Source organism: Vipera berus, assembly GCF_964194415.1.
Source record: "Vipera berus genome assembly, chromosome: 1".
NCBI classification, from domain to species: Eukaryota; Metazoa; Chordata; class Lepidosauria; order Squamata; family Viperidae; genus Vipera; species Vipera berus.
Genome location: NC_138202.1, coordinates 320,354,114 through 320,370,396, shown reverse-complemented (window position 1 = coordinate 320,370,396; position 16,283 = coordinate 320,354,114). Strand labels below are relative to the sequence as shown.

The 16,283-nt window shown below is 40.1% G+C and overlaps 1 protein-coding gene across 2 annotated transcripts in view; it reads left to right on the top strand.

The window, feature by feature from the left end:
- PPP2R5D (protein phosphatase 2 regulatory subunit B'delta) overlaps positions 1-16,283 on the top strand; it is a 58,405-nt gene that overhangs the window by 35,723 nt on the left and 6,399 nt on the right. Inside the window, exons 11-14 of one of the 2 annotated variants that reach the window (XM_081326110.1) lie at positions 2,328-2,498; positions 4,284-4,411; positions 4,826-4,927; positions 13,244-13,316. In XM_081326110.1, coding sequence (XP_081182236.1) covers positions 2,328-2,498; positions 4,284-4,411; positions 4,826-4,927; positions 13,244-13,316 — 474 coding nt within the window. Of the gene's footprint in view, positions 1-2,327; positions 2,499-4,283; positions 4,412-4,825; positions 4,928-5,317; positions 5,733-13,243; positions 13,317-16,283 lie in introns of those variants that run through there. The other variant, XM_081326111.1, reaches the window with a different exon arrangement.

The window sequence follows — 16,283 nt, the reverse complement described above, 5'->3', positions numbered from 1 at the left end:
TCTGAAGAAGAATAAGGGGATGGGGAAATGCTCTACTTTAGACACCTTGGAAAATTTCTGTCAGTAGGTTAGATAAATCTATTTTTAATGTTCTTTTAGACTCCTGTTTGTCAATCGGGTAATCTATTGGTTATTCATGCTGAGATAAATTCTATTCCTATGTAGCTTGATAATGTTTGTGTACACTGCTGCTAAAATTCATAGTGTAAAAGAAATTGTAATCTTTTTTTGTTCTCGGATTGCTGTCTCTAGCTGGAAACTTTGAAAATTAAACTAGTAAAAAGAATTGAGGCTTGGCCATTATTTATATTTTTCACGTAATGATGAGTGAGGAGAGAGAGTGAGAGCAAACCAGTGTTTTCTAATAAAATTCAATAGGAGAAAAAGGCAAGAAAGTAACTAGAGAGGTTGTGTAACCTGAGGGGTTGTATGCTCAGCTGAGAGAGTGAAGGAAAAAAAAGTCTGATTAGTTCCTGATAGGAAGCATTGTGTTCTGAAATTGATGATTGTGTGTTATGGATGACTACTGAAGAAACGACGACTGTAGAAGGATTGTAAAACAACCAGATTTCAGAGAATGAACAGAGAGAACAAATAGATTCCATTTAGGAATCCTTAAGTAAGTTCCCCTCCAGTTACCAGTACTTGCTTAGTTAACCTGAGAGACGGAAAAGAACAAGAAGACAAGTGAAGGTGGTAGATTCTGCGTTCCTGGATGTATTCAAACAGAGGTTGGACAGAATAATTAATAATAATAATAATAATAATAATAATAATAATAATAATAATAATAATAATAATAATAATAATAGAGCCTTGGTGGAGCAGTGGGCTAATGCCTCCTTAAGTAACACCAGCTGCCTGCAATTAGTGCAGGTTCGCATCCCACCAGGCTTAAGGTTGACTCAGCCTTCCATCCTTCCCAGGTAGGTAAAATGAGGACCCAGATTGTTGGGGGCAATAAGCTGACTTTGTAATAATGCCGCTTGGGGTGTGTGTGAAAGCCCTAATAAGCAGGCATATACATCGAATGAAGGCTATTGCTAAGCTTGTAAGCCGCCCTGAGTCTTCGGAGAAGGGCGGGATATAAATGGAATTAAAATAAATAAATAAAATAATAATAATAATAATAATAATAATAATAATAATAATAATAATAATAATAATAATAATAATAATAATTTTATTTATATACCGCCCTTCTCCCGAAGGACTCAGGGTGGATAACCATCAAGGATGCTTTAATTTAGATTTTTGAGCAGTAGATTGGGCTTTATAATTGAAATGGCCTTGACCAATTTCATTATTCTATACTGTAGTTCTCTATTTACTTAGGTGAATAGTTAATTACTTTTTAACAATATACTATTACGTTTAAGTTTATTATTTAAATAAAGTTATGAAATCAATTCCCCAGCCATAGTATACATTGAATTTTGGAGGTATCATAGAAAAGGATTAGAACCTACCATAAGTTACATTAAAGTGTTAGTACCACTTTATAATGCCTGGATAAGACCACTCTTGAAATGCTACATCCAGTTTTAATCACCATGTTGAGAGACTGGAAGGAGTGCAGAGAAAAACCAAGAAAGATGATTAGGGGCCTGGAGGTTAAATTATATGAAGAACAATCGCAGGAATTGGGTATGTTTAGTTTAATGAAAAGAAGGACTATGGGTGACATGGTAGCAGTATTCCAATATCGTAAGGGGCTGCCACAAGAAGGGGGGTCAAGTTATTCTCCAAAGCATTTGAAGGCAGAACAAGAAGCAATGGATGGAAACTAATCAAGAACAGAACCAATCTAGAAATAAGGAGAATTTTCTTTACAGTAAGAACAATTAATCAGTGGAATAGCTTGTCTTTAGAAGTTGTGGATGCTCCATCACTGGAAGTTTTAAAGAAAAGATTGGACAATCAGTTGTCTGAAATTATATAGGCCTTGTGCTTGAGCAGGGGATTGAACTAGAAGACCTCCAAGGTCCCTTCCAACTCTGTTATTTTGTTATATTAAATGAAAGCTACTAATAATGATTGATAGAAAGTTTCTGGGCTTTTTTTTTACCATTAAGGAGTGAATAGATTCTTAGGGTACTATAATGTCCACAAATATCTCCAGTGGTTAAAAATCCTATTCTGTTATATACAGAAGGAGATATACAAGAGGCAGAAATGTTCTATAAATATTGTATACTGTATATATGATATATCATGCTACATGAGATGTGTAAAAATGTTGTAAAGGTTTCTTCAAAATTAAAGGCTTCTAGACTACAAAATTGGTTGTATATAATATATTTAATCTGCTTGCTTTTTTCTTTCAGGTGATAATGGGGTTGCTAAAATTTTGGCCGAAAACACACAGCCCCAAGGAAGTTATGTTTCTGAATGAGCTGGAAGAAATATTGGATGTCATTGAGCCTTCTGAATTCGTAAAAGTTATGGAACCTCTGTTCAGACAGTTGGCCAAATGTGTGTCTAGTCCACACTTCCAGGTGAGTTAAAAGCTAGATGACAACAGGCTTTAGTATATGTACTTGGACAGTAGACAGTTTCAGTTTTTCCTAGGACATTGGGATGAAGCGGATTATCTAGACCCGTGCCAATCGGGCTTCAGGCCGGGCTACAGCACGGAGACGGCATTGGTCGCTCTGATGAATGATCTCTGGAGGGCCCGGGACAGGGGCCATTCCTCTGTCCTAGTCTTATTAGACCTTTCGGTGGCTTTCGATACCATCGACCATGGTATCTTGCTACGGCGCCTCGGGATTGGGAGTGGGAGGCACGGTTCTGCGGTGGTTCTCCTCCTTTCTCCTGGGACGCCCGCAGTCGGTGTTGGCAGGGGGACAGAGGTTGACTCCAAGGCCTCTCGTTTGTGGAGTTCCTCAGGGGTCGGTCCTCTCGCCTCTCCTGTTCAACATCTACATGAAACCGCTAGGTGAGATCATTCGTGGTTTTGGAGTAGGGTACCATCAGTATGCTGATGACACCCAGCTTTTCATCTCGACTCCAAACTGCATCAGTGATGCCCTCGACGTGATGTCCCGTTGCCTGGAAGCGGTTTGGGAATGGATGGGGAGGAACAGGCTTCAACTCAACCCGGACAAGACTGAATGGCTGTACATACCGGCATGCCAGGATACTCAGAGCATTCCATCCCTTAACATCGGGGGTGAGTTATTACCCCCTGTTGATAGGGCCCGCAACCTGGGTGTCCTCCTAGATTCACAGCTATCCTTGGAAGATCACATAGGAGCTGTGACCAGGGGGGCCTTCACTCGGGTTCGACTGGTGTGCCAACTACGACCCTATCTGGACCTGGATGCCTTACGTACAGTCACCCATGCACTTGTGACCTCTCGCCTTGACTACTGCAACACTCTACATGGGGCTGCCCTTGAGAGCCACTTGGAAGCTTCAGCTGGTGCAGAGTGCAGCTGCACGAACACTTTTGGGGGCTTCCCGATACTCCCATATCACACCTCTCCTCCGTGAGCTGCACTGGCTTCCAGTTGCCTTCCGAGTGAAATTCAAGGTGCTAGTGATGACATACAAAGCCCTACATGGCATGGGTCCGGATTACCTGCGGGAGCACCTACTGCCAGCCTCAACACCCCTCCGTCCTGTGCGCTCCCACAGAGAAGGCCTCCTCAGGGTGCCACCGGTCAGAGAATGCCGGCTGGTGGCCCCCAGGGGGAGAGCATTCTCAGTGGGTGCGCCAACCCTCTGGAACTGCTTGCCTACCGAAATCCGGATGGCCCCCGACCTTCGCACCTTCCGGCGTGACTTAAAAACCTACCTGTTCCAGCAGTCCGGCCTGGCCTGATAGCTCTTGGGGTTTCATTTGTTTTTTACTATTGTTTTACTGTATACTTACCTTGCTCTGTACACCGCCCCGAGTCCCTCGGGAGAAGGGCGGTATATAAAAACAAACAAAACAAACAAACAAACAAACAAACAAATAAATAAATAACAAAAAACATATGACTGTTATATATTTAACTGGTATTAGAAAAAGCAGAAAAATAAAACTCTTTTCCACTTACCGTAGTTTCCTATTCTGATTTGTTAGCAGATGAAATTTCAGTTATAAGCCAAGCTAACAAAATCTCACATAAATAGATTGAATGTTAATTTTGATAAGTATCTACTAGCTGTTTGTGTTATTTAAAAATTAGGTCAAATTCAGGTGCCTACTTTATGATGTGCAACATTAAGAATGTAAAGAATGCCTATTTTTTTCTATTTTTAACTAAGTCATATTTTCATTATTTATACAGGTGGCAGAGAGGGCATTGTATTATTGGAATAATGAGTATATCATGAGTTTGATCAGTGACAATGCAGCCAAAATCCTCCCTATCATGTTTCCAGCACTCTACAAAAATTCCAAAAGTCATTGGAACAAGTAGGTATTTCAGTGTGGCTTGGGAGGAGTGAAATTTTAAATTAGGGATGATTGCCCTTCTGTCAAGAATTATTGATGATAGGGTGATAATATTGCTATATTTAGTTTAGGCTCCTACATTTTCATCATGGGAGGAAAAAGAGAAGAGTATCAATGGCAGTAATTGGAAATATGCAAGTTAAATTCCCAAAGAGAAAAAAATATGTTGCCTTTGTCCTATTTGCCTAACTGCATTTTTTCTTGGGTTAATGGGATATGAGTTTGTACACACTAGCTTTGGAGGTAATTTGTAAGTATATGTGCTAGGAATTTAGAGTATGGAACTTCCTGTTTTCCTCAGAGGGTGTTTTTAATCTTTGCCAAAGTGTGTTGGAGACATTTTAAATAATTTATCATAATTTCTGTCTTCTGCAGGACAATCCATGGGTTGATCTACAATGCGCTGAAGCTGTTTATGGAGATGAACCAAAAGCTATTTGATGATTGCACACAACAGTACAAGGCAGAGAAGCAAAAGTAAGTGTTTTTGCTGAGAAGTAGATTGATAGTAGCTAATCTATGAGGGCTGAGATTCTCCTTCTTGAAATAGAAGTTAATAACCAGAATGAAAAATCTGTAGTCTGCTTAAAACTCTGCAAATAAGACATGCCACTTATTCTTATGGAACAGGAGAAAAGATGGGCTGGAACAAAATATAGATCAAGAAGCCAATAATTAAAATATTTGATAAATTTAATCAGTTATAAAAAGTTGTGTGAACATGGGTTGTTTGGAAGTATAAAAGAAGCTACTAAAGACTTAAAAAAATAAAGTTTTTTAAATGTAGATCTTAACTATAAATCTAAAAATATCCCAAAACATTGTTAAACAACAGCATAATATTATTTATGTTTGTTTATTTATTAGACTTGTATTCCACCATCTTGCCTAGAGGCGATTCTGGGCAGCTTAGAAACATTAAAACAACATCTTATGCCCTGCGGCGATACCTCTAGCACCATCAAATATCAACATCTGCCTTTCCGAGGTCCTTGGGAAGAAATCGATAGGTAGATAAAAATGCCAAATCCACATCTGACTGACTTGTGTGACAAACCATAATAATAATTTATAATTTAAAGACAGGGAGAAAGGGAGCAAGATGTACACGGGGAGGTGTGGGGACGTATCTTAATCTGGTAGCCACCTCCAGATTGATGTACTCCTTTATACTAGCTGTAATTCCAGTTGAATGATGTCCATATTAATACATTAAATCAATTTCAAATTTGTACTACCAAAATGTTTGTTTGTTTATATCTCGCCTTTATTATTATTTATACAAATAACTCAAGACAGCCAACATATCCAACACACATTCCTCCTCCTATTTTTCCCACAACAAAACCCCTGTGAGGTTATTGGGCTGAGAGAAAGCAACTGTCCCAGGGTCACTCAGCTGACTTTCATGCCTACAGCAGGACTAGAACTCACATTCTCACCAGGTTTCTTAACCACTAGTGACTAGACTAAACTGGCTGCCATTTTATTTTAAATGAAAATATCATTTAAAAACTGCTGTCCGGGGGGAAAAAATTGGCCCTCTTGGAAAACCTGTAAAATGAAAATCCATTTGCAAATTAATAAGAAAGGGATTCCACAGTGAGAACTATGTTTGAGATGGCCTTCTCTTTCATAACTACTGTCCTAGTTGATCTTTATAACAGACCTTCACACATAGCTTCAACATTAAATATGTAGATGGAAGATTGTTTAAACATTCAAGATATTTATATATGAATGAACGCAGCATCTCCAGGGTCTTGTGATTTACATTCAGATGCTTGGCAACTGATTCATATTTATGATGGTCACAGTGTCCCAGGGTCATGTGAAGTCACCAAAGCCTGCTGCAACCACCCAGCATATGGGGGAGAATAATAACCAAATACCCCCCACCCCACCCTACCACCGCTGCCAATCCTCAACAGAAATGATCACAACAATGAAAACCTCGGACAGGAGGAAGAGCGCCGCCGGGCAGGCAGATGTCTTACTCGGCTGTGGCTTGGGGGGGCACTTTTTTCAGTGCCATTGTAACTTCGAACAGTCACTAAGTGAACTGTTGTAAGTCAAGGACTGCCTGTACTTCATCACTTTTTTCCTTTTTTTTTTGGTCATCACGTTTTTGACACCTTGCTAGGTGACTGGTGGTACTCAGATGTTGCCATATCCTAAAAGTGGTACAATGGGTGAAAAAGTTGAAAAGCCCTGATCTAGAGAAGTCTCTGGTTCTGTGGAAACCCCAGGCATGGTCATATGACCAGGTTTTAAGGATCTTTCAGAATATTAAATGTGATGGGGCCAGTCTAATTTCAGGGGGAAGGATGTTCCATAAGATGGGCGCCATGGCAGAAAGGGCACAATTTTCTGGGACCTACCAAAAATAGGTTCCCAGCTAATGATATCCACAGCATGCCTTCTCTTTGAGATCTAATAGAACAGACTGAAGTAATTGGGGAGAGGCAGTCCCTCAGATAGCGCCATCCCATGCTGCGAAGGGCTTTAAAAGTTAAAACCAACATTGAATTGGACCTGGAAGCAACTGGCAACCAATGCAGCTTATATAGCAGAGTAGCAACATGTGCTATTCGAGGAGCACATACAGTTGCCCCTGCGGCTGCATTCTGTACCAGCTGAAGCTTCCAGATATTCTTCAAGGGCAGCTCCATGTAGAGTAGTTAAATCTGGAGGTGACTAGAGCATGAGTGACCTAAGCAGGGCCTCCTGATCCAGGAACAGGCATAACTAACATTTTCCTATCTGGTAGTGCCTTGAATTATGTTGTACTTCTCAACCTCAAACAAATTCCATATACCTGATTCCCTTGAAACCTTTGAACAGGTATCTGGTAGCAATTTTGCAGTTGCAAAAATAGCATATAAATGTTTTAAAAAAGAAAAATAGAGGCAGCACCCCATGAATCGGAGCATGCGCGCGCGCACACACACACACACACACACACACACACACACACACACACCTAGAAGCAGGTCTTTAAAACCTCCAGAAATTGTTATCAATATTTTATAATATGATATATAGTGAAAATTATTAGTGATATGGCTGGAGCCCAATCATATTTACTATATTTAATTTCATTTTAAAGGTAACTGAAAATTAAATAAAACCTAGTTATAGTTTTTCCTCTGTGTAGTATGTTCTGGAGAGAGCATCTCCTAACATAATATTCAAAATTCAAGTAAAGCCTTTGATTAAACAAAAAGTTGTGTATCTCTGCCATAAGCAGAAGATCATGGAAACAGAACAGACATTTTCCAGCATTGCCTTTTATGACTATCTCTCCAGAAAGGACAGAAAGACTACTTTTTCAGCTGAGCCTGTTATGGTAGTACAGAAGGCTTTACGGATGGTATGGAAAGCAGTGAGAATAACCTACAAGATTGTAATCCATCTGAGCGAGCAAATTAAGAAGAACAAATACAAATAAGCAGTTTGGTGTGGGAATTCAGTTTAGGAAAGAAGCAAGAAAAGCTAAGGAGGGTACTAATAATTGCTCACTGTGTGATTGGACACACACACACTTGGTCAATAAAGAATTCTGTTCTGTTCTGTTCTGTTCTTGTTCGTTACTTAAACTAGCTCAGGCAACTTTAGGGAACGTACAAAGAAGCGAGTTTCCAGAGAGTGAACTTTATTTGATCAAGCAAAAAGGAATTTGGTGGGAAAAGCATAAAAAAACCTCCATGTTTTCTCTAGTAATCTAGCAACTAGGGACAGTGTGTGAGCATTTTATAGATCATTGTGCAGAGGATTCTACAAAGCTAGGTTTTCCCCCCTTTTGTTCAGCTGAGGCATATGGGAGACGGAGTTAATTACATTCTGCAGGGAATATTTGTTACACATGCGCGCACACTGGTTGGTTTCGTGTAAGAGGAAGTGAACAGAGGTAAACGTGTCTATATCCCTTCGGTTATCAGGAAAAATGATTAGATTAAACAAAAGAAGTGCTTGCAAGACTGAGAGATGGGTGAATGTAACTCAAGGAAACCAAGTTTATATAGATTTTTTTCCCTTTGGAATTTCAGAGTAGATTCCACAGTCTCTCTGTTGTTGCAGTTTCAGGACCATGAATGAAGAGCAGCTACCACAAGCCACAGAGACAGGAAAAGGATTTTATAGGCCCTTCAAATGGAAGGATTCCTGTCTCTGCCTTGAAGAAGTGGAGAGGGAGAGGAGGAGGACTAGTGACTCCTTGCTAAGAGGGACCAAAGCAGTAGTCCAGTAGTCTGTCAAGAGATGAGTACCTTCCTGGGGTTCATATTTGGCATAGTATGGAAAGACTTTCAAGATCTTTTCTGTGGGAAAAATGACACAGCCAGATCCTGTGAGCAAGCAGGAGAATGAAGGAGCTGGAGCCACAGATGGTGTTTTCTTCACTCTTTCCTATCAAAGGAAATGGCTCTGGAAGAAAGAAGAATTTTGGAAACAGGATCTGCAGATGGTTTCAACAGGAATGGTTGGGATTTTTTGATTATAGGATAGATTTCTGCTGTGAGATGGGCTATGCTTCATCAGAGCTGGGAAGAACATATTTGTAAGATATCTTATAAACTTGATCAAAATTGAAACTGAATTCTGTGGGGACCCCAGAAATAGTTTTGACACCAAGTACTGGGAATGAAACAGAGGTGTATCCTCATGGTGAAAGCATCCAATAATGAGAGCATAAATACAGTAAAAATAGGCTTAAGGATATAACCCAAGGTTTACAGAGTCTACATACACAAATTCACAGAGTGAATGGGGAACAACAGAAATAACTAGAAATGTTAACACAGGGAAACAAATATTTACTAGGTATCACTGAAGCCTAGTGCTACAAGCAGAATATGTGGATTGGGAGAGATAGAGGGATCCCCCCAAAATGAGCATGGGGCCCAATCAGGGGTATTGAGAAAGAAGAGAAAGAAGAGAAAATGAAGCAGCATTTGTTGGAATGTGCTGTATTAGATCACCAAACCAGATGAGCCATATTACTGCTTTCAGGGAAGAGGTAATAATAGGAAACTGCTCAGATAAGTTGAAAAATCAACTTGGGCAGAATTGTGATATCCCAATATTTTCTCAGTGGTCTTGCTGACAGTTTCATTTTCCAGAAGGTTGAAGAAATAGATCTCTCCTAGTTCAGAACCTAGCCAATAGCAAAACCTGGTTGAAGATATGCAAGCAGTAGGACCTCTACTTCCCCTCAGGAGGAAGTAACAAACCATCTTAAGGTAAAGGTAAAGGTAAAGGTGCACATGCTTGCTAGTCGTTTCCAACTCTAGGGGCCGGTGCTCATCTCCGTTTCAAAGCCGAAGAGCCAGCGCTTGTCCGAGGACGACTCCGTGTCATGTGGCCGGCTGTTACCTTCCCACCGTAGTGGTCCCTATTTTTCTACTTGCATTTTTACGTGCTTTTGGACTGCTAGGTTGGCAGAAGCTGGGACGAGTAACAAGCCCTCACTCTGTTACGTGGCACTTGGGATTCAATCCGCCAAACGTCCATCTGATCAACAAGCTCAGCGTCCTAACCCACTGAGCCACCGCATCCCTAACAAACCATCTTAATTTCAGCCAGTTTAATTAATCTTGGAGAATTATTAGGCAGGCAAAAGGAATGTTTGGGATGTCTCAAAAACAAAGTACTAAAATATAGCTGTACGCTATTATACTGAGACAAAACATGATATATAGGGAGATTTTGGTTGAACCAAAAGTTAAGAGGGACAGATTTAGGAAATGAAATGAAGATATGTGAGAATGGCCTTGGGAGAAGGGGAAAAGCCACAGTCAGAGGGACAGTTGGATAAGATGCAGAAGGAATGTGGGCACGATAAAAGTTTCAGAAGAGTCCCTTTCTAGTTTCTTGAGCTGTCAAGGCAACGGGAGAAACATATTTAACTTGCAAGATTCTGTTACTGTAACCTTACAATAAAGTAGAATTAGTTCATCTGGGTGTGCTTCCTGTCTGGACTACCTTGCAAGACTGGCAGAGGACCAAGAAAGCACATCAGCAAGTTGCTAATGTTTACAGAAAGGCTAAAACTCAAAAGGAACTTAGATTTGCAAGTTGCAAGTAACAACATAACTTTTTTGGTTATGTCAGTAGAAAAAGGAAAGGGTGGGCCCGCTGCTTGGATAAGATAGCAGGATGGTAACAAACTACGGGGAGAGGGCAGAGCTCCTCAATTCCTCCTTTGCTTTGGTCTTTTTCTCAAAGGGGAACTGTGTTCAAATGGACCTAAGCAGAACAGTTGACACAAGAAGGGAGTGGCAACCCAAGGTAAGTAGAGATAGTTAGGGAGCACCTGACTAACATGAATTTATTTTCAGAGCCTGATTAATTCCGCATAAGAGTCTTAAAGACCTTGTGGATGTTATCTTGGAAGTCATTTTTGCGATCTTTGAGACATCATAAAGAATGAGTACAGTGCCAGTGGACTGGAGAAGGGCAAAGAGGACATATCTATTAACCAATTAGTTTGTCATTATTACCTGGCAAATTCTGGAATAATTTATAGTTTGCATTTGGCAAAAAAGTTATTGTTTTGCTGTAGCCACTATGGATTTACCAAGAACAAATAATGCCAAACCAATCTGATCTCCTTTTTTTAAATAGAGTCACTAATTTAGTAGACCATAAGAATGAAGTGGACACAGTGTATTTTGGCTTCAGGGTCTCTCATGAATACTAGTAGAGAAAATAGCCAAATATGGACAGGACCATGCTGTTATTGTGTGGATACAAAAATGGTTGAATAATCATACTCAATGAGAGGCCTCTGGGTCTCTGCACTCTGGAAGGAAACATTGAGTAGCAAACTGAAGGGCTTTTTTCTATATGATTCAGTGTTCTATAAATGACTTGGATCAAATATGTGGATAACAATGCTAAGAGGACAGCAATTACTTTATAGAGAACAATGTTAGGATTCACAACTAATGGTTTTTTGTTGGTCAGAAGCCACATTTAGATTGGTTCATTTAGTTGGGAATACCACAGTTTAGGGAAGGACATTGATACATTGGAATGTGGCAAGAGCAAACCGCCAAGATGATAAGGGGCTGCAAGGAAAAAAATTGTGAGAAAACAAGCTGTCATCTAATATCTGAAGAGCTACCATGGAGAGGTTGGGGTAGACTTCTTTAATATATTCTAGAAGTCAAGTCAAGAAAGAATGATCTTACGTTACAAGGTAGCAGTAGCAGATTTCAGTTATTTATTTATTTATTTAATTTCTATTCCACCCATTTCTTCTACAAGGTGACTCTGGGCATCATAACATTTTCTGATGTCAGTTGAACATCAGGAAAATTCCTTCATGGTAAGAGCTCTTCAGCAGTAAAATTGATGCCTTGTGAGGCAGTAGACTTCATTGGAAGTACTAAACAAAAACTTGGTGGCCATTTGTTGGAGGTGGTATGGTAGCAGATATATTCACAAGAGATGGGGTTGAACCAGATAATCTCAAAGATTACTTTGAACTTCTACATTCTATGAATCTAATTTGTCAGTTTTGTTAAGGAATTTGTTGTGCAGAGGTCTCCTTGTGCTACCAAAGAGTTGCACAGACAAGGAAGGGTACTGAGAGCAGTAAGAGTCACACAGTAAACACAAGAGTACACTTGAGTTGTAAAAGCAAAAAGTATTTTACTTTTGAGGTGGTGTAAGAACAAAAAATGCACAGTCAAAAATAAACAGTCCAGGTCATACACAATAGTAACAGTCCAAGGAGTAATCCAAAATACAAAGTCTTCTTACCGGTCCAGAGGTCAATACACAGTTCAGGTTTATCACAGTAACAGAGCAAAAACAGTAATAGTAGAGAGCAGTGAATTCAGAGAGAGAAGCTACGTTACTAGCTCCCTCTTATGGCCATGAGAACACTTACACACCCATTGGCCAATTAACATCTTAAAGACATGGAAATCTTACACACATAAAGTATGCCAGTTTTCATTGCTGCTTCATATTCTGCATGTTTGGGCAGAGTTCCTCAACTCAAGTAAGAGGAATAGGGAAAGAATGGGTGCTTCACTTTGCAGACTGGAAATGTATACCAGTATTATAATGTCATCAATAGGTAGCAAGCAAGCAATTCTGTGCAGCCCTTCTTCTGAGTACTGCCCATACTGAGAAGCATAAACTGCAAATCTGAAAGCTGCTTGGGAATAAGAAATATAACAATGTTCAATCAGCACTTTAAAACAATTTAGAAGTTTATATTTATTGTAGTGTAAGTTTTTAAAGCTAATTTTTTACTTCCAAGTAAATTTCTATTTAAATTTCTGGATTTATTAGCTTCATGGTCTTTGGCCTGCTCAATTCCATAACACTACTACATCTAAATGAGCATTTGATCTGTGAGCTTTTTTGAAATCTGGGATAAGAAGTTCCTCCAAGAGGGAAACCCAAAGATGAGGAGAGATGGAGGTTAATGTCTCTTACCTGCTGAAGAATTGAGTTAATAGGATTGGGTGAAATGAGTGAACTGCTTTTGGGGGGGGGAGGATGGATTTGTGGCCACTCTGAAACCTGGGGTGAAAGTAGAAAAGGGGTTACTTTATGACATACGTGGGAAGGATTTTACATTTTTCTAAGTTATTTATAAGTGAGGGAGGGAAAAGGGAGGGAAAGAGGTATTTAAAATTGAATCAATGTAGCATGGGATATTCTAATGCCTTTCGGGCTTTGTATTTAGAATGGTGTAACATGGTCTGACCTCTAGAGAAAGGATAAACTACTAGAAGTTTTAATACCAAAAAGTAAATTTCTTTCCATCTTCAGAGGGCGGTTCAGATCGAAGGAAAGAGAAGAGATGTGGCACAAGATTGAGGAGTTAGCTCGACAGAATCCTCAGGTAATGATTATTATAATCAGATGAAAGGTTTCGAAATACCCTCATTTTCCTCTGTTTTTAGGTAATACTGCTGAACACTCTTACCATGCAGAAAAACTTTTCAGGGGCAATGCTGAACTAAAGCCTGTGTTAAATCTGACTGTGCCTTTAGTGTGTGGTGCAATAAATGTTACTATCAGCTTCTGTTTGCCACGTATAAAATAGAAGTATAAGCATCAAATGGTGTTAATAGTGATCACATGAGCTTTATCTGATGATATTTTGGAACTGTTTATGATGATGATGATAACTTTATTGTCACTTTGAATGTACACCAATTGGCATACATCAAAATGAAATTTCGTTGCATACAGCTCTCAAAGGGTCACCACCTCCGATATATACTCCTTGTTCGGGGCCCGCTCAAATTTCACATTGTCCATTTTAGTCTCTAGGGAGTGAACGATAGCAAACAGGACAGATGGAAATGGGGCTCTAAGCAGTTGCCAAAACAAACTAAACTAGTTTAGTTTTTCTGGGTGAACCAAGTACCCATCATAGCTCTGTTTATTCACTTAGTCTGGCACTAGATGAGTGTTTCATAAGTTACTACATCAAAGTCTATGGAGATTCTCAGTCATCCAGGTCATAGTTATCCCAAAGATGTTTTTTCACGCGGGAACTGGATTTTCTTGTTTTCTCTTTGAAGATGTTTTGCTTCTCATCCAAGAAGCTTCTTCACCTCTGACTGAATAGTTGGGGAATAGAAGGATTTATACTCCTTGCAGGCAGCTGGTAATTTGCATTCTTTTAGAGAGTCATTGATGCCACCTGGAGGTTTATCTGTGTTGTGAGGGTCACCCAAGTAGTGCAAATGGGTGTGGAGCCTTCTTGGAACTGTTGAAAGGATTGTGTTGTAGACTGAAGATAGATGATGTCGTACCCCTCCCCCTCTGTTGAGAGAGGGCTGTTCAGTTTTGACATAGATGGTCTCTTTGACCCCTCTTTCAAACCAGCAGTCCTCTCTGTCCAAAATGTGGACTTTGCTGTCTTCGAAAGAGTGGCCTTTGTCTTTTAAATGCAGATGGACTGCTGAATCTTGTCCTGATGGGATTTGTTCTCTTATATTGTGCCATGTGTTTGTGAAGTGGTTGTTTTGTTTCTGCAATGTACAGATTTGCAAATGGCTCACTGCATTGTACTGCATATACCACATTGCTCAGTTTTTGTCTGGGTGCTTTATCCTTGGAGTGGACAAGCTTAGTGTATTTGTGTTCCAGTGGGTGGTGACAATAAAAATGTAAATATCAATCTGTGTGTGTGGGTTTTCAGTAAACTTCAGTGTTAAGGCTTCTGTCTTTCTTAATGTATACTGCACAGTCCAGGAAGGCTAGAGTATTTTCCTTAACATCTTCACATGTGAATTTGATGTATCTGTCCACTGAGTTGATATGTTTAGTGAATGCTTCCATTTCCTGTGTTTTGATCTTGACCTAAGTATTGTCCACATACCTATACCAGTGAGTGGGTGGAATTCTTGTGAAGGAATATAGGGCTTTGGTTTCTACCTCTTCCATGTAGAGATTGGCCACAATGGGGAACACAGGTGAACCCATGGCGCAGCCGTGTTTTTGTCTGTAGAAACCTTCACTGTATTTAAAATAGGTAGTGGTCAGGCAGAGGTCCAGCATGGCGCGTATGTGGTCTGGGCTGAAGTTGGTTCTGTCACCTAAGGTGACAGGCTGCACCAGGGGTTCACCTTAACACTGAAGTTTACAGAAAACCCACACACATAGATCAATATTTGGATTTGATTCTCACAACCCACTGGAACACAAAATGGGAGATCAGAATCCTACACCACCGAGCTGAAGGCCTGCTTACCAGCAAAGATGGGAAAGAAAAAGAACTAAAAAAACCTCAAGGAAGCCCTCAGAATGTGTGGCTATCCCAAGTGGGCCTTCATTAACCCCCACCCCCAAAATGACCCAGCAGGAGCTCCTCCATAACAGACAAACAAGAAGACAATAAACAAAGCAACATAGTCATTACACACATTGCAGGAATATTGGAAAAGCTCAGGAGAATGTTCAGCCAACATAACATAGGTGCACACTTCAAACCCACAAATACACTAAGGCAGAAGCTTGTCCACCCCCAGGATAAAACACCCAGACACAAACTGAGCAACATGGTATATGCAGTACAGTGCAATGAGACATGTGCAGACCTGTACATTGGAGAAACAAGACCATCACTTCATAAACGCATGACACAACATATGCCAGGACAAGATTCAGCAGTCCATCTGTATTCAAAAGACAAAGGCCACTTTTTGGAAGAGATTTTGGACAGAGAGGACCACTGGTTTGAAAGAGGGGTCAAAGAGGCCATCTATGTCAAAACTGAACAGCCCTCCCTCAACAGAGGGGGATGGATACGACATCATGTATCTTCAGTCTATAACACAATCCTTTCAACAGTTCAACAATTCCAAGAAGGCTCCACACCCATTTGCACTATTCAGGTGACCCTGATGACACAGATAAATCTCCTGGTTGCATCAACGAGACTCTAAAAGAATGCAATGACCAGCTGCCTTCAAGGAGTATAAATCCTTCCATTCGCCCACCAGCCAGTCAGAGCTTAAAAAGCTTCTTGGATGAGAAGCAAAATGTCTTCAAAGAAAAACAAGAAAGTCCAGTTGCCTCGTGAAAAAGTATCTTTGGGATACTACTTCAAAGGGATAAATGTCAGAAACCTCTTTTGTACATCGACTGTTTCTGCTAACAACAGGGTTTGTAAGATTTCTTAGATAGTTTCTAGGGACAAAACCTGAATTTCTACATATAGCGTGTGATTAATCACTGAGTTACTACTCTTCCCCAGAATACCGAGCTGCTAAACAGCAGATATCATTGCTTGCTGATAACTTGGTTTTGCAAGTTACTGCTTCTCCAAGTTTGACTCCCACAGAACCGGGGCAAT